Source organism: Engystomops pustulosus, unplaced genomic scaffold (genome assembly GCF_040894005.1).
Source record: "Engystomops pustulosus unplaced genomic scaffold, aEngPut4.maternal MAT_SCAFFOLD_137, whole genome shotgun sequence".
Lineage (NCBI taxonomy): Eukaryota > Metazoa > Chordata > Amphibia > Anura > Leptodactylidae > Engystomops > Engystomops pustulosus.
Window position 1 is genome coordinate 252,381 of NW_027285017.1, and position 24,869 is coordinate 277,249.

General features: G+C 49.4%; 1 protein-coding gene across 1 annotated transcript in view; it reads right to left on the reverse strand.

Annotated features, from left to right (window-relative positions):
- GLP2R (glucagon like peptide 2 receptor) overlaps nt 1-24,869 on the reverse strand; it is a 74,609-nt gene that overhangs the window by 36,019 nt on the left and 13,721 nt on the right. The window contains exon 2 of the mRNA XM_072131760.1: nt 1,120-1,216. Within this exon, the coding sequence (XP_071987861.1) occupies nt 1,120-1,216 (97 nt within the window). The remainder of the gene's footprint in view (nt 1-1,119; nt 1,217-24,869) is intronic.

Consider the following 24,869-nt stretch of genomic DNA (forward strand, 5'->3'; position numbering starts at 1 on the left):
AACCTGGGGATCTCCTGTATATAGTGATATATGTACAGCCGGTATAACCTGGGGTTCTCCTGTATATAATGATATATGTACAGCCGGTATAACCTGGAGATCTCCTGTATATAATGATATATGTACAGTCGGTATAACCTGGGGATCTCCTGTATATAATGATATATGTACAGCTGGTATAACCTGGGGCTCTCCTGTATATAATGATATATGTACAGCTGGTATAACCTGGGGATCTCCTGTATATAATGATATATGTACAGCCGGTATAACCTGGGGATCTCCTGTATATAATGATATATGTACAGCCGGTATAACCTGGGGATCTCCTGTATATAATGATATATGTACAGCCGGTATAACCTGGGGATCTCCTGTATATAATGATATATGTACAGCCGCTATAACCTGGGGATCTCCTGTATATAATGATATATGTACAGCCGGTATAACCTGGAGATCTCCTGTATATAATGATATATGTACAGCCGGTATAACCTGGGGATCTCCTGTATATAATGATATATGTACAGCCGGTATAACCTGGGGATCTCCTGTATATAATGATATATGTACAGCCGCTATAACCTGGGGATCTCCTGTATATAATGATATATGTACAGCCGGTATAACCTGGAGATCTCCTGTATATAATGATATATGTACAGCCGGTATAACCTGGGGATCTCCTGTATATAATGATATATGTACAGCCGGTATAACCTGGGCATCTCCTGTATATAATGATATATGTACAGCCGGTATAACCTGGGGATCTCCTGTATATAATGATATATGTACAGCTGGTATAACCTGGGGATCTCCTGTATATAATGATATATGTATAGCCGGTATAACCTGGGGATCTCCTGTATATAATGATATATGTATAGCCGGTATAACCTGGGGATCTCCTGTATATAATGATATATGTACAGCTGGTATAACCTGGGGATCTCCTGTATATAATGATATATGTATAGCCGGTATAACCTGGGGATCTCCTGTATATAATGATATATGTATAGCCGGTATAACCTGGGGATCTCCTGTATATAATGATATATGTACAGCTGTATGGTTTGGACCCCATCGTATACGGATATTTGGGTCTCTCACCTGTCAGCAGTGTCCTCTCTTGTTCCAGTCGGGTCAGGCATTCTTGCTTGTACTGGGTCCACTTCTTGACTATGCTCTCGAGCACGGCTCCGCTGACCTAGAGGATGACACTGGTGTTTAATGATTTGTCTTTACATGAGGCTGAGCGCACGTTCCCCGGCAGCAGATGTCACCAGGCGGGGGTAGTATATATATATACAATGTGTGAGATATGAAGCCAGTAAGATATCGCTGTAATGGGTCGTCTTCCTCTGGGTGACCTGGACCAGAACTTATCAGCAGCTTCTGGGGTGGGAAGTTACAGCCTATTACCCGGGGTCATACAAAGTCCTTTCCCTCACGTTACCTCCACCCCTTCCCCCTCGTAGCCCTATACTGCGCCATTGTGCATCCGTGCATCAGGATTTAGCTCTTAAAGCAACAAAGATTACAGACATGAGAGGAGTCACTGCCTTCCCGTGGGACCATCGTCCTATAGAGTCTACCAGCATCATACATGATCCATACATACAAGACAATCACCATACAGTCCATACGTCATGCACTGAGCGCGGTCAGGTGAGGCCAAGCTTCATGGCACCTCCACCCTACGTAGGACCATCACGTTCTGTGGTTTTGAAGGCACATCCAAGAGCTGGATCTCAGCAGACATCTCGGGGAATGAATCTCTTCTCAAAGGCTAAACTATTAGTCAGTGACAGAGAGTCGTGACCAGACCCCGAGCACCGAGGCCAAGTCTCCTTCACTGGAGGAGATTAATGACCATGGGGTGGAGAGGGGACGTACAATGGACTTAGAGTTTGTACATTCTGCTAAATACAGCAAAGAGAAGGAATGTCCAGGAAAAATGTCCACACGTAGTGCGTGTAGTCCACCAACACAGATGCTCATGGACCCTTTACCTCAAGTCCCTCAAGATTCAGGCAATGGTCTACCAACCACTGGGACCAGGCAAAGCCACTCCAACACCACAAGGACCTTATGATAAGGGTAACCGTGCTCCGTCTACTGTTTTATGGATATGTCCATCACACCTGGTCCACCAAAATCTTTGTTTCAATCAGGTCAATAACTGAGCCTACAATTTCCAAGTCTTGGACTGGTTGAAGACTTGAAGGTCCCAATTGGAAAGTTCAAGAATTTGTGTCTTCGAGATGGAGTTTTATGGTGATCTAAATTTGGTTCACTACATATGCAGAACGGCTAAGACTTGATAAGGTGCCAGTGTACGAAAAGACCCTTCATCGTGGCTGCCAAATCCATTCGGACTCCAAACCCTTGAGGAACACAAGTCCACAAGTGGAACAGACTGGCTAGCAGGAGTCCAAACAAGATGAACCATATTCTGGACATTGTGGGTGGGTGGCTTGGGCCCCTGCTACAATATGATGTTGACTAGACTCCATCTCTGAAGCCATGTTCTTCCAGCTTTTGGCCTTCACCAATAATTAAACCCTCTTTAAGATGTTCGATATATAATTATTGGATTCTCCCTTGGACACTAAACCACAATCCTAAAAATATTTCCAGTTTTTAAGCTTAGATGATACGTTTTTATGACACCCAGGGCCACGATGAGCTTTGCCCGAGCCAGAAGATTCAGAATCTATGCATCATTAACTTCTAACCTGCAGCATGTTATCTGCTGGACGGCAAACCATTACCTAAACCAATTACCCTCCCCCAACCTCCAGCGTTCTCCTTTCTATCATCTACTTTCAATTGCCTTCCAGCTCAACCTACGCACAGTCCTGAGTGGATGCCCCCGACCACAAATCAAGGCTTTGGCCCGCTTCTCTTCTAGACATCTTGTGGACCATTGGATAGACCTGCCCAAGGGAAGATCTTCTTAAGTCCAGCGCTTATTTTTTTCCAATATTTTTGTTGAAACAGTTAATCCAGTCCTTGTTCGGCCATTATTAGCTCCATGTCTTCTCCTCCTCTCCACCCTCATAACGTTGTTTACAACGTCTTAGATTGCCAGAGAAGTTCTGAAGTGCTTAGGAAGACATTCCCATAGTACGCCAGGCCTCCGAGCACATCCTCACAGCCGTAATGAATCGGAGCCGTCAAGACTTTTGATGTAGGTTCTCAGCTGGTGATTATCTTCAGCTTGTTAATTCTCTTCCACCTTGTTATGTTAAGAGTTGTCATGGTTGGATTGGACACTGGCCACTGACCATCGCAATGTAAACAGTTCCCTAAACGTATAAACTCCCAGCGGCATCTGCTTTCTATCAGCTGGAAAAGGATATTTATAAAAACAACGGCGTCGGCGGCCATAATACACCAAACCAGGGACCGCAAGAAGATGAAAAAGACAAAAAAACCACAAACTCCGGGCACGGTGAGCAATGGTGGTGACATTGACACATGGGGCGACGGATTTGGCCATGGAGCAAGTCTGGATGTCCTCACAGAGGGGTGAGAGTAGAAATCGGATCATTAGACGGCAGACTAGAAGGCGATCCATGAGGAAGAACTGCGATCCCAAGATGGAACAGTCAATAGAAGACCATAGAGAGGAGGAGCCACTAGATGTCAAAGTATAATGAGAAGACACTGGAGGTTGTACCATAGGGAGTAGAAGACACTGGAGGTTGTACCATAGGGAGTAGAAGACACTTGACCATAGAGAGTAAGAGTCTCTAGTAGTCAGACACCAGACTATGAGCTATAGGTGGTCGTCTTGAAAGGTTTCTGTCCATACCAAGTAGGAGCTATGGGCACCAGCTTTGGGTGGCTTAGTTGACCCCTCAACCTCCAATGCAACATCGGACTCTGTCTGTGTATTAGGGGTTTGGCCTTTCTACACGGTTAACACACATGTGCCAGACCGGCCCTGGCTAGTGACATAACAGCACTCCTAGAGGAAGGAGGGGTAACTGCAGGGTGCAGCACACCTGCTCATCCGTCACCACATACATTGCTCCAGTAGTCGGCTCCATCACACGCAGCAGAACTCGGGGCTCATCTTCTTTCCTAAATATTTACACAGCGCAACCCGAGTGTTTACACAGAAGTTCTGGCTTTTATCTGCATTTTCCAGCAGATTCTCTGCGCGGCTGAGAGACGGATGAGCTGGAATCTGATAAACCCAGGACTTATGGAGAAGCCTCTACTGCGAGGTGTCAGAGGGAGCACAGGGGTCACCCTGGCCCTGTCCATAGGGTGCCCCAATAACCTTGTGGTGGTAGCGGGGAGGGGGTGATAGAAAACGAATAATAAGGAAGGGCACCCAAAAGATCCCCCAGGAGCAGAGGTTACTGAGCACAATGGACTGGCTGCGTGTTGTGTGTACTACCTCCAAGATACAGAGGAACACAGGGATCAGACATGCTGAAATGTCCACATGCCCCATCCTCCTCACAATGAGCTGAATACAGGGATCTGCTGTAATGCTGCTTATTTGTGATGGGTGATTAAAGCCAATGGATCCCATGGGTGCTGTGTCTTTCCTATGGTCTGATTGTATCTTGGACTGGGGGGCTCCGCTTCTGTTTTTATGTCGAGTCTGAAGGAGGAGGACGACAGAGGAGTCTGGAGGAGGAGGAGCAGGACACAGAGGAGTCTGGAGGAGGACAGAGGGGTCTGGAGGAGGAGGAGCAGGACAGAGGAGTCTGGAGGAGGATGAACAGGACAGAGGAGTCTGGAGGAGGAGGACAGAGGAGTCTGGAGGAGGACAGAGGAGTCTGGAGGAGGAGGAGCAGGACACAGAGGAGTCTGGAGGAGGACAGAGGGGTCTGGAGGAGGAGGAGCAGGACAGAGGAGTCTGGAGGAGGATGAACAGGACAGAGGGGTCTGGAGGAGGAGGACAGAGGAGTCTGGAGGAGGACAGAGGAGTCTGGAGGAGGAGGAGGACAGAGGAGGAGGAGGACAGAGGAGTCTGGAGGAGGAGGAGCAGGACAGAGGAGTCTGGAGAGGGAGGAGCAAGACAGAGGAGTCTGGAGGAGGAGGAGGACAGAGGGGTCTGGAGGAGGAGGAGGACAGAGGGGTCTGGAGGAGGAGGAGCAGGGCAGAGGAGTCTGGAGGAAGAGGAGCGGGACAGAGGAGTCTGGAGGAAGAGGAGCAGGACAGAGGAGTCTGGAGGAGGAGGAGCAGGACAGGAGTCTGGAGGAGGAGGGGCAAGACAGAGGAGTCTGGAGGAGGAGGAGGAGGACAGAGGAGTCTGGAGGAGGAGGAGCAGGACAGAGGAGTCTGGAGGAAGAGGAGCAGGGCAGAGGAGTCTGGAGGAAGAGGAGCAGGGCAGAGGAGTCTGGAGGAAGAGGAGCAGGACAGAGGAGTCTGGAGGAAGAGGAGCAGGACAGAGGAGTCTGGAGGAGGAGGAGCAGGACAGAGGAGTCTGGAGGAAGAGGAGCAGGACAGAGGAGTCTGGAGGAGGAGGAGCAGGACAGAGGAGTCTGGAGGAAGAGGAGCAGGACAGAGGAGTCTGGAGGAGGAGCAGGACAGAGGAGTCTGGAGGAAGAGGAGCAGGACAGAGGAGTCTGGAGGAGGAGGAGCAGTACAGAGGAGTCTGGAGGAGGAGGAGCAGGACAGAGGAGTCTGGAGGAGGAGGAGCAGGACAGAGGAGTCTGGAGGAAGAGGAGCAGGACAGAGGAGTCTGGAGGAGGAGGAGCAGGACAGAGGAGTCTGGAGGAGGAGGACAGAGGAATCTGGAGGAGGAGGACAGAGGAGACTGGGGAGGAGGAGGACAGAGGAGTCTGGAGGAGGAGGACAGAGGAGTCTGGAGGAGGAGGAGGACAGAGGAGTCTGGAGGAGGAGGAGGACAGAGGAGTCTGGAGGAGGAGGAGGACAGAGGAGTCTGGAGGAGGAGGAGGAGGACAGAGGAGTCTGGAGGAGGAGGAGGAGTACAGAGGAGTCTGGAGGAGGAGGAGGAGTACAGAGGAGTCTGGAGGAGGAGGAGGACAGAGGAGTCTGGAGGAGGAGGAGGACAGAGGAGTCTGGAGGAGGAGGAGGAGTACAGAGGAGTCTGGAGGAGGAGGAGGACAGAGGAGTCTGGAGGAGGAGGAGGACAGAGGAGTCTGGAGGAGGAGGAGGAGGACAGAGGAGTCTGGAGGAGGAGGAGTCTGGAGGAGGAGGAGGAGGAGGAGGACAGAGGAGTCTGGAGGAGGAGGAGGACAGAGGAGTCTGGAGGAGGAGGAGGAGGAGGACAGAGGAGTCTGGAGGAGGAGGAGGAGGAGGACAGAGGAGTCAGTGTTCTGATGATGCAGATGAGTCTAGATGAAGATGGAGGAGACATCTTGTAGGAAGTGACTACTTGTCTTTGATCCAATTCTTTTCGATGTTTCTTCTCCCTCCTGTGTTTTTACACCTCATATAAACTACAACCCCTGACATCCTCTCCTTTGTCTTCCAGTGTTGGCTCCGTTGATGTCATCCCCCATTTCCTCCCCATGTCATCCCCTCCTCATCCTACATACTGTACATACCAGACATAAGAGACGCGTCATCATGAATCACCCAGGGTGTCAGCAGAGCCAGTATCACCCGGTGGACCCGGAGCCTGGCAGACCCCGGAGGACCTGGTGCCAAACGTCACAGCTGCGGACAGGACCTGAGATCAGAGAACGCGGCTTCATTCATGTCTAATGTGGCTGCTACTTGTCAGGGGCTCCAGGCTGGGGGCAGCTGCACCTTACTGCAATCAGTCACTGGAGTTCCCCTTTAAATTCCAGCCCTCAGCACCTCCTCCTCTCCTCCGCCTGTGTCTGATTTCCCTCGTACACATCTGGCGGCGAATACGTGTTTATACATTGTCCCATATTTATTACATACAAATATTAAATAACGGCGGAGCTGCGTACAGGGAACGACGACCCCTCTCAGGAACATCGGGAGCTTGCTGTGTGGTCTATGAGATGCCGTTTTTGGGATTTTTTGTAACCATTGAAAGTTGAAGGAGACAATCAGTTCTAATTAGTAGAGATCGCTTGACTTCCGGTCTGGGTGACCACCAGGTCATCTCCTGCAGCAACTAGAGAAGAAGTCATCGGAAATCGTCCTTAGAGGTGCGATCATACGAAAAAGGTGAACTCCAACGGACCTTGGCTCAGAAGCGACGGATGCAGGAACTCGGGTGCACGACCGGGTAAGTAAATGTGCACCAATGTCTTGCATTAAAACAATACAAGACACCAGGTTCTGGTTACCGATCACTTATGGTTCCATAGAAACGCCGATGCAATCGGGCGCGCAGATCCATCGTGTTACTGCTTAGCCCGAGATTGTGATACGTTTATTAATGCGACTCGACAGAATTGTTTTTCGCATGTTGTATAATGAAGGTGCACCAAAAAAAGTTGGCAACACTTTTGGAGCAGCACAGGAGGCGCCAGATAATGGAGACCGGGCCCCAGTATTCAGTAGTATGTGCACCCTTCACACTTCTGATAAATCTGGGCCAGTGTGTGATCACAGCTGCAGTTCATACTGCAAACTGTAATTCCCGAGAGTTTCAAGATGGCGCTGCGATAGGTGGCTACCAGTATGTCTGCTCCGGCATCCTTTCCCTTGTTTTCCACCTTCTATGGCCCCTTTCTCCCTGCCAACTGGTGGAAACTTGGGAACCCGAACTTGGCAGTATGTCAGAGACCCAGTCACAGCCCCAGCACATACCTGCTGCTCGGCTTTGGAAACTACTAACGATACGGGTACAGGCGCTCAACGGCGCCTCGACCCACTCACTCAGCATCCCTGATGCATCCGCAGCCACCATTCATGAACCCACTGGATGCACGTGATTGTTTGACAAACTGCACCACCGGATCACCAGCCACACCAGAGCCCCAGACACAGGACGCATTAAAGTTCCAGTAATCCTAACGCATAGTGCACCCGGGCCCTCGTGTGGTACACCGGACCTTACAACACATGGCGGAGATGCAGCCGAGACATATCACAACCGGGGCGGATCAGGCCTCCTGCTGATTTAGTCTCCAAGGCCCCTTAGCTGTGGTCACCATAATCAGCACCCTGCAATGACCACCCGATGCCAGCTTGTGGCTAAAGAAGCATTGACATAACACCAGGCAACGTCACCTGATGCCAGCACATGGCGTAATGCAACAAGGCAACAGCACCAGACCCACAGCCAAACACCTGCAGAGGCTCCGACGTGGCGCCCCACTTCCTGCATAACCCAGTGGGGTGGAAATTGTTCTGAATAGGATCAGATTTCGGGTTTCCTCTATCGAAAACCCCTCCCTTTGCTGCCTTGATTGACAGCTCCCTTGCGTTTGTATACGCAGCACTAGCGGTACATGTGACCACACACTGCGGGAAAGCTGGGTGCGAGTTTGAGCTGGTTTTGTGTGCAGCTGTGGATTGAGTGATGGACAGATGAATCAGTCAATGCTGGGGGTAGTGTCCATTACTCCCTTTGTATTCTGCCTTCAGAGGGTGCCGGTTATTCAGTCTTCTCTTTGTTATCTTGTGCTATTCCTTTGTTTGCTCTTCTGCGTATTTGACTTAATCTACGTGTTACCGACCATTCTATCGTTTTACGATTCTGTACCTTTTCTGCCATCTTGGTTTTGACCCAATTCCGTCCGACTTCTGTCTGTATCTGTTGTTTGTCAATCAGTGTCATGTATCTCCTCTTTCTCTGTTTCAGACTTTTTGGCTTGATGCATTTCTGTGTAGTGTGAACACTGGACTAGCTCTGATTTTCTGCTACCTGTCCACTCCACCATCCAGCGGCTGCCAGGGCTGCCTTGCAGGGTCATTTAGGGTCCATTATTTGGGTTCCTGAGAGCAGGTTTGCCCTTGTCAGGGTGGTTTACCTGCTTTAGGCAGGGCCATGGCCCATAGGGACGTTTCAGGGTCAGTTCAGACTGACAGCTAGCGCCAAGTCTGGTTGTGGTTGTGGCGTTGATGGACAGATAAGTTACAGAACCCCTGCAAATGCAGCCACCAGTGTCTCAGCACTAGATGGGTGGAGCGCTGTATTCAGTGGCTTGAGAGGTATGTGGCACCAGGCAGCTTAAAGCGATGGCACTTATAACACTGGAAGCTACACCGGCTGTAGCTGAGTCTTCTTGTACCCCTGCCCCCCAATCTCTTTCACTTACTTGCTGAGGTTACACCTCAATGCACCCACTAGAATCCAGCCCTACGTGTAGGAAACATGTATTTCTTGTCTTATTTCCTCTACTCCTTAAGAAGCCTCAGCTGTGTCTCGTATGACATCCTCTTGGAGTTTTCATGACTCCTTGGAGGACATGTTCTCAAGATGTCCATAATCTGGCTTGTAGTAGTGGCGCCTTGATGCCAGGAATACAACCCGAGAGTCATTTTCCATAAACTTGAAAGAGGAGAACCTGTGATGTTGTACACGGACGTTTGGACCACAAGCCAAATCGCGTATTTCCTGCTGTTCTCTAGAAGTAGAAGAAACATTGACATCACTGGGCCATAATACTGTCCATCAGTACTGTAGTGGAAACAGCAGCTCGGCTTACCAGTAAGTGACTTGTGTGGCCGACGCCAAGGGTTGTAAATTTTGTAAAGCGATGATGAAACTTCATAGGATCCAACAGTGAGGACAAGAAACCAGACAGAAATAGGTGACGCGTTTCGGGTCTGCTGATTCTTACTCATAGCCAATGTTTGGTGACCAGACGAAAGCACGGAGATGAAAGGTGCAGAGATCAAAATGTGGGCATCTTCTGGTGCTGGTTACCACCACATTGTTCACGACTAGAGCCTGGTGGACCTGGTGCCTGTATCTCATGTTCATCATGTTTGGGTTGACCATTGGTTTCAAAAGTTATACTTTCTGTGAAGAGAAGATATTTGCACCTCTCACCACCCATGGAAATATGTGATGGAACAAATTTGAGCTAAGGACCCCCCCCCCAAAGGTGAAGGTTCAAAGTGGAAGGAGCCAGTTTTCAGGGTTTTGGTTCTTGTGGTGTCCAGGTCTGGTGGCGATTTTCATGGACAGTAGAATATAAAAGAAATTCTTCCAAAACCCATATTCCCAATTACGAGAAGCACAAGTCTACACCTTGTGTAGTCCAACCTCTCCATCTGCTATTTCCAGACTCTTGGCTCTGGAGAATCTACGGATTATCACTATACGCTCCATTTACATCAGATTGACCTCAGAAATGTTTGTGTAGAGTTGGTGGCATCTTCAAAACTTTCCGGGTTTTTATCTGACTGTTCATCTGATCTTAAGTAAAAAAGGAACACAGCGCATCAGAGTATCAGAAGAAATATACGGTATAGATCGAAGTGGCGAATGGTAAGTTGACTGAGACTTAGCTGCGGGGTCCTGTTTCCCGATCTGGTAGGGTCGGGAATGGGAATGTACAATCGTAGGAGAAAAATCAGGGCCAATAGCCGCGCTTCTCAGAGTAGAAAAGGCTTTTATTTAATTGCATGCGAGGACGACGCGTTTCGGGAGCGTACCGTTCCCTTCTTCAGGTCCGTATGATTTTTACACAATGTTCTATTATACAAAAATATATATATATATATATGAGATAAATCATAAAAAATGTACATCAGAAATACATGGAGTAAAATTAATACATAAAGATAATTAAGACATGGATGTGTAATCACGAAGAAAATTCATAAATAAAAAGTACATTAATAAAATAGATAAAATAAGTAAAATAGTTCCCAACGTTTTGTTCAATGTGGAGAATATCATTCATTGTACACCATTGTACACAAATATAGGTACATAAGTAAAAGTACACAAGTATGGTATATGTGTGCATGACATATAGAGAAGTATGGTGCAGTAGTAGAAAATTTGGTAGGTAGTAGTACATAGTACTCTATTCCTTTTTTAATTGACAATAGGTGGTGTCCCTCTTATCCTATCACTATGTACTACTACCTACCAAATTTTCTACTACTGCACCATACTTCTCTATATGTCATGCACACATATACCATACTTGTGTACTTTTACTTATGTACCTATATTTGTGTACAATGGTGTACAATGAATGATATTCTCCACATTGAACAAAACGTTGGGAACTATTTTACTTATTTTATCTATTTTATTAATGTACTTTTTATTTATGAATTTTCTTCGTGATTACACATCCATGTCTTAATTATCTTTATGTATTAATTTTACTCCATGTATTTCTGATGTACATTTTTTATGATTTATCTCATATATATATATATATATATTTTTGTATAATAGAACATTGTGTAAAAATCATACGGACCTGAAGAAGGGAACGGTACGCTCCCGAAACGCGTCGTCCTCGCATGCAATTAAATAAAAGCCTTTTCTACTCTGAGAAGCGCGGCTATTGGCCCTGATTTTTCTCCTACGATTGTATGTTCATCTGATCTATCAGGTTAACGTGTTGTAGGGGCCCTGTGATGGGAACAGTAGGTCCACCACTCATCTGTGCAGGTCTCTCCACACTCATTACTAAACTCAACTAGAGGTGAGAACAAGCTTCAGGTCCCGTAAACACATTGGGGCAGATTTACTTACCCAGCCCATTCGCGATCCAGCGGGTCTTCCGGCGATTCACTAAGGCAGTTCCTCCAACATCCACCAGGTGTTACTGCTGCGCTAAGTCCGCCGAGGCCCGCCGGAGTTCACAATCCTATTGTTGGTGAAGGTAAACGCGTGTCCAGCAACACTTTTTTTTTTTTAAATGCGGCGGTTTCTTCGAATCCGTCGGGTTTTCGTTCGGCCATACCCCCGATTTCCGGCACGTGCACACCGGCGCCGATCGCGTGCGCCAAAAACCCGGGTCAATAGAGGGGAAATCGGCGCAAATCGGAAATATTCGGGTAACACGTCGGGCCCTTAGTAAATGACCCCCATTAAGGCTGATAATCTTCCCCGTGGTCAAGAAATGGTCATTGATCACCACCACAATCAAACAGAAACCAGAGAAAGCAAGAAGAAAACATTAAAACATTTTAGATTCTTTGCCCCATGTAGAGGAAAGCCTAGCTGAAGCTCCACACATGTCTATGGCAGAAGATGATCCAAGCATAAAACAAGGAAATAAAAACATGAGATGCTGAGCAGTGTTACTCAGCTTCATAAATCTTCCATTGATGGACTGTCTAGAGGTCGGTGTCAATGTCTCCTCATGATAGGACATCCAGGTCCCGTGTGTCTAAACCCGATGCATTTGTTTGGTAGACTCGGTCGCGTAACTGAAGTTTTGACTGGCCCGAGCCCAGGGTAAACACTGCTAGAGATTGTTCTCCATAGAAGATAGCCTTCAGCTTCCATTATTAGTAACCATATCACATCCATTACCACCGGAGACAAAAACATCCATAAACAAGACATAAAAATCTATGAAGCTCCACGTACGAGTGGTCGGAGAAGCTGGGCCAGGCTCCCGCAGTACCACTTAGTGCCTTCTTTAAGTGTCTCTTGTGGAAGTTCCCGGGTGATTAAGATGATTATTATCTCCGCTGTTTGTTTATAATCTGGAGGTTCTCTTGGTGCCTGGCGTAGAAGCGGGCGCGGAAATTCTAGCTGACCTTTTATTAGTAAATAATGTCTCCCCCTCCGATCAACCATGACGTCTTACCCCCGCAAGGAGACATTTTGCTCGGAAATGTTGCCAAGTCTCATGCAGATCACTTCGGCTTCATCTCCGCGCCCCATCTAAGATGATAACGCCCTCAGTCTTCTAGATCTTCAACATGAACCCCACCACGAAAAAATTAGGTCATGAAGAAGACAACCTAGTTTGGAATCAACTAGGGTCTAGTTCTTCGTTCTAGGGCAGTGATGGGCAACCTTTTGAGCTTGGTGTGTCAAAATTCGCCAAAAAAACTAGCATAACTCGGGTGGTGTGTCACCTTGACAAAAAAAACATAATTTTGTGATATTTATAGTTTAAATAACAAATATGTATACTATTTAACTTCTAGGGTACTTTTACCGTAGGTTGTCTGATTGATCCTACCATGTACTGCCATACTACATTATGGCAGTATATGGGGATTTTCCCAATCATCTATTACTATGTGCAAATCGCACATTGTAATAGATCGGTTACAATCAGACAGGTGTGGAAATGCTTAGTAACCTGTGAACTTTCTGTCATGAAAGTTCACAGGTTATAGCGAGGGCGCAGGCGCCGCTGTCTGCATCTCCCTCATGCCCTCTTGGCATGAAGAAGATGTGAGGAGCAAAATAATCGCAATGTCTGGGCTTGTACATCACAAAACTGACACACAAGCCCTGATGACTGTCTTCTCTCATACAGTGCACTGACCTTACTTACTATATGATGAGAGTGGTTGTCCTCCCTTGCCCCTGCTGTGGAGATGGTCAGTGTAGAGGTGGCAGCTGCTGGGACATCACACAAGGCAGCAGCGATGTGACCTCTGACTGTGATGCCATCTTCCCCCCACCACAACTATCAGGAGCTGCAGAGGAGCCTCCTGGGTGTATGGCAGGGTCACCTCTCCTGCTGTGCCCCATGCTGATACCTGTGCTGACTGGAGACACTAGGCAAAGCTCACATATGGGGAGGGGCCGGCCCGGGGGAGGAGGAGGAGGGAGGAGTGCCGGAAGCTCAGTGCAATCTCTCAGCCTGCACCTGGTCATGTAGGTTGAAACTTAACTCTCAGGCAGCCGTGTGTCAGTGAAAATGGCTACGTGTGTCAGCAGTTCTTCGTTCTAGGGTCTAGTTCTTCGTTCTAGGGTCTAGTTCTTCTTCGTTCTAGGGTCTAGTTCTTCTTCGTTCTAGGGTCTAGTTCTTCTTCGTTCTAGGGTCTAGTTCTTCTTCGTTCTAGGGTCTAGTTCTTCTTCGTTCTAGGGTCTAGTTCTTCCTCGTTCTAGGGTCTAGTTCTTCCTCGTTCTAGGGTCTAGTTCTTCCTCGTTCTAGGGTCTAGTTCTTTTTCGTTCTAGGGTCTAGTTCTTCTTCGTTCTAGGGTCTAGTTCTTCTTCGTTCTAGGGTCTAGTTCTTCTTCGTTCTAGGGTCTAGTTCTTCTTCGTTCTAGGGTCTAGTTCTTCTTCGTTCTAGGGTCTAGTTCTTCTTCGTTCTAGGGTCTAGTTCTTCTTCGTTCTAGGGTCTAGTTCTTCTTCGTTCTAGGGTCTAGTTCTTCTTCGTTCTAGGGTCTAGTTCTTCTTCGTTCTAGGGTCTAGTTCTTCTTCGTTCTAGGGTCTAGTTCTTCTTCGTTCTAGGGTCTAGTTCTTCTTCGTTCTAGGGTCTAGTTCTTCTTCGTTCTAGGGTCTAGTTCTTCTTCGTTCTAGGGTCTAGTTCTTCTTCGTTCTAGGGTCTAGTTCTTCTTCGTTCTAGGGTCTAGTTCTTCTTCGTTCTAGGGTCTAGTTCTTCTTCGTTCTAGGGTCTAGTTCTTCTTCGTTCTAGGGTCTAGTTCTTCTTCGTTCTAGGGTCTAGTTCTTCTTCGTTCTAGGGTCTAATTCTTAGTTCTAGGGTCTAGTTCTTAGTTCTAGGGTCTAGTTCTTAGGGGTGGAAGGAGAAGGGGCCCTACAAATACTTATCGGATTGGACTGGCCAAGAGTACCAAGAGATCAACTGGTGGACGCAGCCTCTAACACAACTATGGGCTCCAGAGCAGGACCACCACTAGGGTTTACTGGGCCCCTGACTGGCAAATATAGTGTGTCCCACCCATTAGTTTCCAAATTTATGTATACAATGTGGAGTCGTAGAAGTTTAAGACTATCACCGGCCCTTGGCTGTAGATGTGGCCTTTCCAATGGTATCCAATAGTATTTTAACAAAACTTGTAACATAACTAAACATATTATATTGGGAACCAGGATAACGACATAGAAACAGCACTGGAACCAAGCTTGCCTTACAGATACAGGACCAGAACCAAGCCTACTACATAGAGACAGGTCCAGAACCAAGATTACTTCATAGAAGTGTTTCCAGAACCAAGAATACTACACAGATATGTAACCAGAGCACTGGAATCAAGCTTACTAAATAGACACGGCAACAGAAGACTACTACATAGATAACCAAAGTTACCAAATATATACACTCACTGGCCACTTTATTAGGTACACCTGTCCAACTGCTCGTTAACACTTAATTTCTAATCAGCCAATCACATGGCGGCAACTCATTGCATTTAGGCATGTAGACATGGTCAAGACAATCTCCTGCAGTTCTCCCGAGCATCAGTATGGGGAAGAAAGGTGATTTGTGGCCTGTGAACGTGGCATGGTTGTTGGTGCCAGAAGGGCTGGTCTGAGTATTTCAGAAACTGCTGATCTACTGGGATTTTCACGCACAACCATCTCTAGGGTTTACAGAGAACGGTCCGAAAAAGAAAACACATCCAGTGAGCGGCAGTTCTGTGGGCGGAAATGCCTTGTTGATGCCAGAGGTCAGAGGAGAATGGGCAGACTGGTTCGAGTTGATAGAAAGGCAACAGTGACTCAAATCGCCACCCGTTATAACCAAGGTAGGCAGAAGAGCATCTCTGAACGCACAGTACGTCCAACTTTGAGGCAGATGGGCTACAGCAGCAGAAGACCACACCAGGTGCCACTCCTTTCAGCTAAGAACAGGAAACTGAGGCTACAATTTGCACAAGCTCATGGAAATTGGACAGTAGAAGATTGGAAAACCGTTGCCTGGTCTGATGAGTCTCGATTTCTGCTGCGACATTCGGATGGTAGGGTCAGAATTTGGTACAACAACATGAAAGCGCGATCCATCCTGCCTTGTATCAGCGGCTCAGGCTGGTGGTGGTGGTGTCATGGATCCATCCTGCCCTGTATCAGCGGGTCAGGCTGGTGGTGCTGGTGTCATGGATCCATCCTGCCTTGTATCAGCGGCTCAGGCTGGTGGTGGTGGTGTCATGGATCCATCCTGCCTTGTATCAGCGGCTCAGGCTGGTGGTGCTGGTGTCATGGATCCATCCTGCCTTGTATCAGCGGGTCAGGCTGGTGGTGCTGGTGTCATGGATCCATCCTGCCTTGTATCAGCGGCTCAGGCTGGTGGTGCTGGTGTCATGGATCCATCATGCCTTGTATCAGCGGCTCAGGCTGGTGGTGGTGGTGTCATGGATCCATCCTGCCTTGTATCAGCGGGTCAGGCTGGTGGTGGTGGTGTCATGGATCCATCCTGCCTTGTATCAGCGGCTCAGGCTGGTGGTGTCATGGATCCATCCTGCCTTGTATCAGCGGCTCAGGCTGGTGCTGGTGGTGTCATGGATCCATCCTGCCTTGTATCAGCGGCTCAGGCTGGTGGTGGTGGTGTCATGGATCCATCCTGCCTTGTATCAGCGGCTCAGGCTGGTGGTGGTGGTGTCATGGATCCATCCTGCCTTGTATCAGCGGGTCAGGCTGGTGGTGGTGGTGTCATGGATCCATCCTGCCTTGTATCAGCGGCTCAGGCTGGTGGTGGTGGTGTCATGGATCCATCCTGCCTTGTATCAGCGGCTCAGGCTGGTGGTGGTGGTGTCATGGATCCATCCTGCCTTGTATCAGCGGCTCAGGCTGGTGGTGGTGGTGTCATGGATCCATCCTGCCTTGTATCAGCGGCTCAGGCTGGTGGTGCTGGTGTCATGGATCCATCCTGCCTTGTATCAGCGGCTCAGGCTGGTGGTGGTGGTGTCATGGATCCATCCTGCCTTGTATCAGCGGCTCAGGCTGGTGGTGGTGGTGTCATGGATCCATCCTGCCTTGTATCAGCGGGTCAGGCTGGTGGTGGTGGTGTCATGGATCCATCCTGCCTTGTATCAGCGGCTCAGGCTGGTGGTGGTGGTGGTGTCATGGATCCATCCTGCCTTGTATCAGCGGCTCAGGCTGGTGGTGGTGGTGTCATGGATCCATCCTGCCTTGTATCAGCGGCTCAGGCTGGTGGTGCTGGTGTCATGGATCCATCCTGCCTTGTATCAGCGGCTCAGGCTGGTGGTGCTGGTGTCATGGATCCATCCTGCCTTGTATCAGCGGCTCAGGCTGGTGGTGGTGTCATGGATCCATCCTGCCTTGTATCAGCGGGTCAGGCTGGTGGTGCTGGTGTCATGGATCCATCCTGCCTTGTATCAGCGGCTCAGGCTGGTGGTGGTGGTGTCATGGATCCATCCTGCCTTGTATCAGCGGCTCAGGCTGGTGGTGGTGGTGTCATGGATCCATCCTGCCTTGTATCAGCGGCTCAGGCTGGTGGTGGTGGTGTCATGGATCCATCCTGCCTTGTATCAGCGGCTCAGGCTGGTGGTGGTGGTGTCATGGATCCATCCTGCCTTGTATCAGCGGGTCAGGCTGGTGGTGGTGGTGTCATGGATCCATCCTGCCTTGTATCAGCGGCTCAGGCTGGTGGTGCTGGTGTCATGGATCCATCCTGCCTTGTATCAGCGGGTCAGGCTGGTGGTGGTGGTGTCATGGATCCATCCTGCCTTGTATCAGCGGGTCAGGCTGGGGGTGGTGGTGTCATGGATCCATCCTGCCTTGTATCAGCGGGTCAGGCTGGTGGTGGTGGTGTCATGGATCCATCCTGCCTTGTATCAGCGGCTCAGGCTGGTGGTGGTGGTGTCATGGATCCATCCTGCCTTGTATCAGCGGGTCAGGCTGGTGGTGGTGGTGTCATGGATCCATCCTGCCTTGTATCAGCGGCTCAGGCTGGTGGTGGTGGTGTCATGGATCCATCCTGCCTTGTATCAGCGGGTCAGGCTGGTGGTGGTGGTGTCATGGATCCATCCTGCCATGTATCAGCGGCTCAGGCTGGTGGTGGTGGTGTCATGGATCCATCCTGCCTTGTATCAGCGGCTCAGGCTGGTGGTGGTGGTGTCATGGATCCATCCTGCCTTGTATCAGCGGGTCAGGCTGGTGGTGCTGGTGTCATGGATCCATCCTGCCTTGTATCAGCGGCTCAGGCTGGTGGTGGTGGTGTCATGGATCCATCCTGCCTTGTATCAGCGGCTCAGGCTGGTGGTGGTGGTGTCATGGATCCATCCTGCCTTGTATCAGCGGCTCAGGCTGGTGGTGCTGGTGTCATGGATCCATCCTGCCTTGTATCAGCGGCTCAGGCTGGTGCTGGTGGTGTCATGGATCCATCCTGCCTTGTATCAGCGGCTCAGGCTGGTGGTGGTGGTGTCATGGATCCATCCTGCCTTGTATCAGCGGCTCAGGCTGGTGGTGGTGGTGTCATGGATCCATCCTGCCTTGTATCAGCGGCTCAGGCTGGTGGTGGTGGTGTCATGGATCCATCCTGCCTTGTATCAGCGGGTCAGGCTGGTGGTGGTGGTGTCATGGATCCATCCTGCCTTGTATCAGCGGCTCAGGCTGGTGGTGGTGGTGTCATGGATCCATCCTGCCTTGTATCAGCGGCTCAGGCTGGTGGTGTCATGGATCCATCCTGCCTTGTATCAGCGGCTCAGGCTGGTGGTGCTGGTGTCATGGATCCATCCTGCCTTGTATCAGCGGCTCAGGCTGGTGGTGGTGGTGTCATGGATCCATCCTGCCTTGTATCAGCGGCTCAGGCTGGTGGTGCTGGTGTCATGGATCCATCCTGCCTTGTATCAGCGGCTCAGGCTGGTGGTGCTGGTGTCATGGATCCATCCTGCCTTGTATCAGCGGCTCAGGCTGGTGGTGGTGGTGTCATGGATCCATCCTGCCTTGTATCAGCGGCTCAGGCTGGTGGTGCTGGTGTCATGGATCCATCCTGCCTTGTATCAGCGGGTCAGGCTGGTGGTGGTGGTGTCATGGATCCATCCTGCCTTGTATCAGCGGCTCAGGCTGGGGGTGGTGGTGTCATGGATCCATCCTGCCTTGTATCAGCGGGTCAGGCTGGTGGTGGTGGTGTCATGGATCCATCCTGCCTTGTATCAGCGGCTCAGGCTGGTGGTGGTGGTGTCATGGATCCATCCTGCCTTGTATCAGCGGCTCAGGCTGGTGGTGGTGGTGTCATGGATCCATCCTGCCTTGTATCAGCGGCTCAGGCTGGTGGTGCTGGTGTCATGGATCCATCCTGCCTTGTATCAGCGGCTCAGGCTGGTGGTGGTGGTGTCATGGATCCATCCTGCCTTGTATCAGCGGCTCAGGCTGGTGGTGGTGTCATGGATCCATCCTGCCTTGTATCAGCGGGTCAGGCTGGGGGTGGTGGTGTCATGGATCCATCCTGCCTTGTATCAGCGGCTCAGGCTGGTGGTGGTGGTGTCATGGATCCATCCTGCCTTGTATCAGCGGCTCAGGCTGGTGGTGCTGGTGTCATGGATCCATCCTGCCTTGTATCAGCGGCTCAGGCTGGTGGTGGTGGTGTCATGGATCCATCCTGCCTTGTATCAGCGGCTCAGGCTGGTGGTGGTGGTGTCATGGATCCATCCTGCCTTGTATCAGCGGCTCAGGCTGGTGGTGGTGTCATGGGTCCATCCTGCCTTGTATCAGCGGCTCAGGCTGGTGGTGGTGGTGTCATGGATCCATCCTGCCTTGTATCAGCGGCTCAGGCTGGTGGTGGTGTCATGGATCCATCCTGCCTTGTATCAGCGGCTCAGGCTGGTGGTGGTGGTGTCATGGATCCATCCTGCCTTGTATCAGCGGCTCAGGCTGGTGGTGCTGGTGTCATGGATCCATCCTGCCTTGTATCAGCGGCTCAGGCTGGTGGTGCTGGTGTCATGGATCCATCCTGCCTTGTATCAGCGGCTCAGGCTGGTGGTGGGGGTGTCATGGATCCATCCTGCCTTGTATCAGCGGGTCAGGCTGGTGGTGGTGGTGTCATGGATCCATCCTGCCTTGTATCAGCGGCTCAGGCTGGTGGTGGTGGTGTCATGGATCCATCCTGCCTTGTATCAGCGGCTCAGGCTGGTGGTGGTGGTGTCATGGATCCATCCTGCCTTGTATCAGCGGCTCAGGCTGGTGGTGGTGGTGTCATGGATCCATCCTGCCTTGTATCAGCGGCTCAGGCTGGTGGTGCTGGTGTCATGGATCCATCCTGCCTTGTATCAGCGGCTCAGGCTGGTGGTGGTGGTGTCATGGATCCATCCTGCCTTGTATCAGCGGCTCAGGCTGGTGGTGGTGGTGTCATGGATCCATCCTGCCTTGTATCAGCGGGTCAGGCTGGTGGTGGTGGTGTCATGGATCCATCCTGCCTTGTATCAGCGGCTCAGGCTGGTGGTGGTGGTGTCATGGTGTCTTTGGGCCCCTTGGTACAACGCCACAGCCTACCTGAGTATTGTTGCTGCCCATGTCCATCCCTTTATGAGCACAATGTACCCTGTAACATCTGATGGCTACTTTCAGCAGGATAATGCGCCATGTCATAAAGCTGGAATCATCTCAGACTGGTTTCTTGAACATGACAATGAGGTCACTGGACACAAATGGCTCCACAGTCACCAGATCTCAATCCAATAGAGCATCTTTGGGATGTGGTGGAACGGGAGATTCGCATCATGGATGTGCAGCCGACAAATCTGCGGCAACTGTGTGATGCCATCATGTCACTATGGAGCAAAATCTCTGAGGAGCTTCCAGCACCTTGTTGTATCTATGCCACGAAGAATTGAGGCAGTTCTGAAGGCAAAAGGGGGTCCAACCCGTTACTAGCATGGTGGACCTAATAAAGTGGCCGGTGAGTGTAAGTTACCAGAACAAAGTCTACTACATAGATACAGGACCAGAACCAAGCAGAGTGAGTCAGACAGCCTTATACCGCACCAGATTTATCACAGTGTCTGATGCTGGATGATACATCTGATGTACTATTAGACGGTCTCCATGTAGCCCCCCCCCCTAATAGAAGATAACAGAGAGTAACAGCACAGGGGATGCTGCAGGATTATGACCTCATGGGTAATACCAGCACTAACGGAAAATCTGGTGACAGATGACGTCTTTGAGTTCTTCTTTTCCTACCTGTCCACCATGTCAGCTCCTTCCAGCTACAAATCATCTCTGCAGAATTAGCAGCAAAAAATTTTAGCACCTTGTTAACAAAAACTTAATAGTGTTCTGCTGCCCCCATCAAGATCACTATTATACCCCCACAGTAGCCAATATAGTAACGGATCCCCCACAGTTGCCACTTAAATACCAGTGCACCCCAGGAGTCAATAGAGTAACAATGTTGTAACAGTAGTCAATACAGTAACAATGCTTCCACGGAAGCCAATACAGTAAAGGAGTCCCACAGTAGCCACTATAATAACAGTGCCCCCACAGTAGCCAACATAGTAAAGGAGTCCCACAGTAGCCACTATAATAACAGTGCCCCCACAGTAGCCAATAGAGTAACGGTGTCCCCACAGTAGCCACTATGATATCAGTGGCCGCACAGTAGCTAGTATAGTAACGGTGTCCCCACAGTAGCCACTATAATAACAGTGCCCCCACAGTAGCCACTATAATAACAGTGCCCCACAGTAGCCAGTATAGTAACGGTGTCCCCACAGTAGCCACTATAATAACAGTGCCCCCACAGTAGCCACTATAATAACAGTGCCCCCACAGTAGCCACTATAATAACAGTGCCCTCACAGTAGCCAATATAGTAACGGTGTCCCTACAGTAGCCACGATGATATCAGTGGCCTCACAGTAGCCAATGTAGTAATGGTGCCCCAACAGTAGCCACTATAATAACAGTGCCCCCACAGTAGCCACTATAATAACAGTGCCCCCACAGTAGCCACTATAATAACAGTGCCCTCACAGTAGCCAATATAGTAACGGTGTCCCTACAGTAGCCACGATGATATCAGTGGCCTCACAGTAGCCAATGTAGTAATGGTGCCCCAACAGGATCCATTATAAAACCATTGCCCTTATAGTAGCCAAGAGAGTAAGAATGTCCTAATAGTAGCCACTATAGTAACAATGCTCCCATAGAAGTCAATATAGTAATGGTACCAACACTGTACCCAATATAGTAAGAGTTCCCCACAGTAGTCATACAGTAACAGTGATCCCATTGTAGGCACCAATGTAACAATGCCCCTATTATAACACTATAGTAACTGTGCCCCAAAAGTAGCTAGAATAGTCATAATAATTCCACTATAGCGAATATACTAACAGTGCCTTCACATTAGCCAATATAGGGGCCATATAGTAGCCAGTATAGACATAGGACTATACTATGGACCTATGGGTTCTGTCCATGGCTTCTGACCTATAGATGTTGCCAGTCTCTCGGTGAAGTCTTCAACTACTGGACCTTGACCAGTTCTGTCGCAGGTAGGATGAGGAATGAGAACCATGATAAACGACTGGGTCAAGAATATCATTGAATACAAAAGGGACCCACAGGGATCCGAATAAGGAAGAAGAAGAAGAAGAGAGGAGCACCTGGGCAGAAGAGAGAAGACAAAGACTAGGACCAGGATACAGTGTGGGAAATGACCCGGACCAATAACGATGATGAAATGTCCATTGACCCAACAGCAAGGAAAATCCATAGGAATTATCTGTGACAACTGACGAGACCCGAGTGACACCAACCCAACAACGAAGACCATCAAAAAGACTAAACCCCCGACTCCCCACCAACAACCGTGTACGTGCCGCCCCCGGGCTGATGAGATGACACCTGACAGCCCGGAGCTCAGAGGTCAAGTTATTATAACGTTATTATTACTAGAGAGACACCGACATAAACACAGAGGCACCAACACATCTGACACATAGGAGGAGCTAACACATCTCATCTGACACATAGGAGGAGCTAACACATCTCATCTGACACATAGGAGGAGCTAACACATCTCATCTGACACATAGGGGGCGCTAACACATCTCATCTGACACATAGGGGGCGCTAACACATCTCATCTGACACATAGGAGGAGCTAACACATCTCATCTGACACATAGGAGGAGCTAACACATCTCATCTGACACATAGGAGGAGCTAACACATCTCATCTGACACATAGGAGGAGCTAACACATCTCATCTGACACATAGGGGGCGCTAACACATCTCATCTGACACATAGGGGGCGCTAACACATCTCATCTGACACATAGGAGGAGCTAACACATCTCATCTGACACATAGGAGGAGCTAACACATCTCATCTGACACATAGGGGGCGCTAACACATCTCATCTGACACATAGGGGGCGCTAACACATCTCATCTGACACATAGGAGGAGCTAACACATCTCATCTGACACATAGGGGGCGCTAACACATCTCATCTGACACATAGGGGGCGCTAACACATCTCATCTGACACATAGGAGGGGCTAACACATCCCATCTGACACATAGGAGGCGCTAACACATCTCATCTGACACATAGGAGGAGCTAACACATCCCATCTGACACATAGGAGGGGCTAACACATCCCATCTGACACAAAGGAGGCGCTAACACATCTCATCTGACACATAGGAGGCGCTAACACATCTCATCTGACACATAGGAGGAGCTAACACATCCCATCTGACACAAAAAGGGCACTAACACATCTCATCTGACACATAGGAGGAGCTAACACATCTCATCTGACACATATGAGGCGCTAACACATCTCATCTGACACATAGGAGGCGCTAACACATCTCATCTGACACATAGGAGGCGCTAACACATCTCATCTGACACATAGGAGCCGCTAACACATCTCATCTGACACATAGGAGGAGCTAACACATCTCATCTGACACATAGGAGGCGCTAACACATCTCATCTGACACATAGGAGGAGCTAACACATCTCATCTGACACATAGGAGGAGCTAACACATCTCATCTGACACATAGGAGGAGCTAACACATCTCATCTGACACATAGGAGGCGCTAACACATCTCATCTGACACATAGGAGGAGCTAACACATCTCATCTGACACATAGGAGGAGCTAACACATCTCATCTGACACATAGGAGGAGCTAACACATCCCATCTGACACATAGGAGGAGCTAACACATCTCATCTGACACATAGGGGGCGCTAACACATCTCATCTGACACATAGGAGGAGCTAACACATCTCATCTGACACATAGGAGGAGCTAACACATCTCATCTGACACATAGGAGGAGCTACCGCATCTCATCTGACACATAGGAGGAGCTAACACATCTCATCTGACACATAGGAGGCGCTAACACATCTCATCTGACACATAGGAGGAGCTAACACATCTCATCTGACACATAGGAGGAGCTAACACATCTCATCTGACACATAGGAGGAGCTAACACATCTCATCTGACACAGGGGGAGCTAACACATCTCATCTGACACATAGGGGGAGCCAACACATCTCATCTGACACATAGGAGGAGCTAACACATCTCATCTGACACATAGGAGGAGCTAACACATCTCATCTGACACATAGGAGGCGCTAACACATCTCATCTGACACATAGGAGGAGCTACCGCATCTCATCTGACACATAGGGGGAGCTAACACATCTCATCTGACACATAGGGGGCGCTAACACATCTCATCTGACACATAGGGGGCGCTAACACATCTCATCTGACACATAGGGGGCAGTAACACATCTCATCTGACACATAGGGGGAGCTAACACATCTCATCTGACACATAGGGGGCACTAACACATCTCATCTGACACATAGGGGGCGCTAACACATCTCATCTGACACATAGGAGGAGCTAACACATCTCATCTGACACATAGGAGGCGCTAACACATCTCATCTGACACATAGGAGGGGCTAACACATCTCATCTGACACATAGGAGGAGCTAACACATCTCATCTGACACATAGGGGGAGCTAACACATCTCATCTGACACATAGGGGGCAGTAACACATTTCATCTGACACATAGGAGGAGCTAACACATCTCATCTGACACATAGGAGAAGCTAACACAT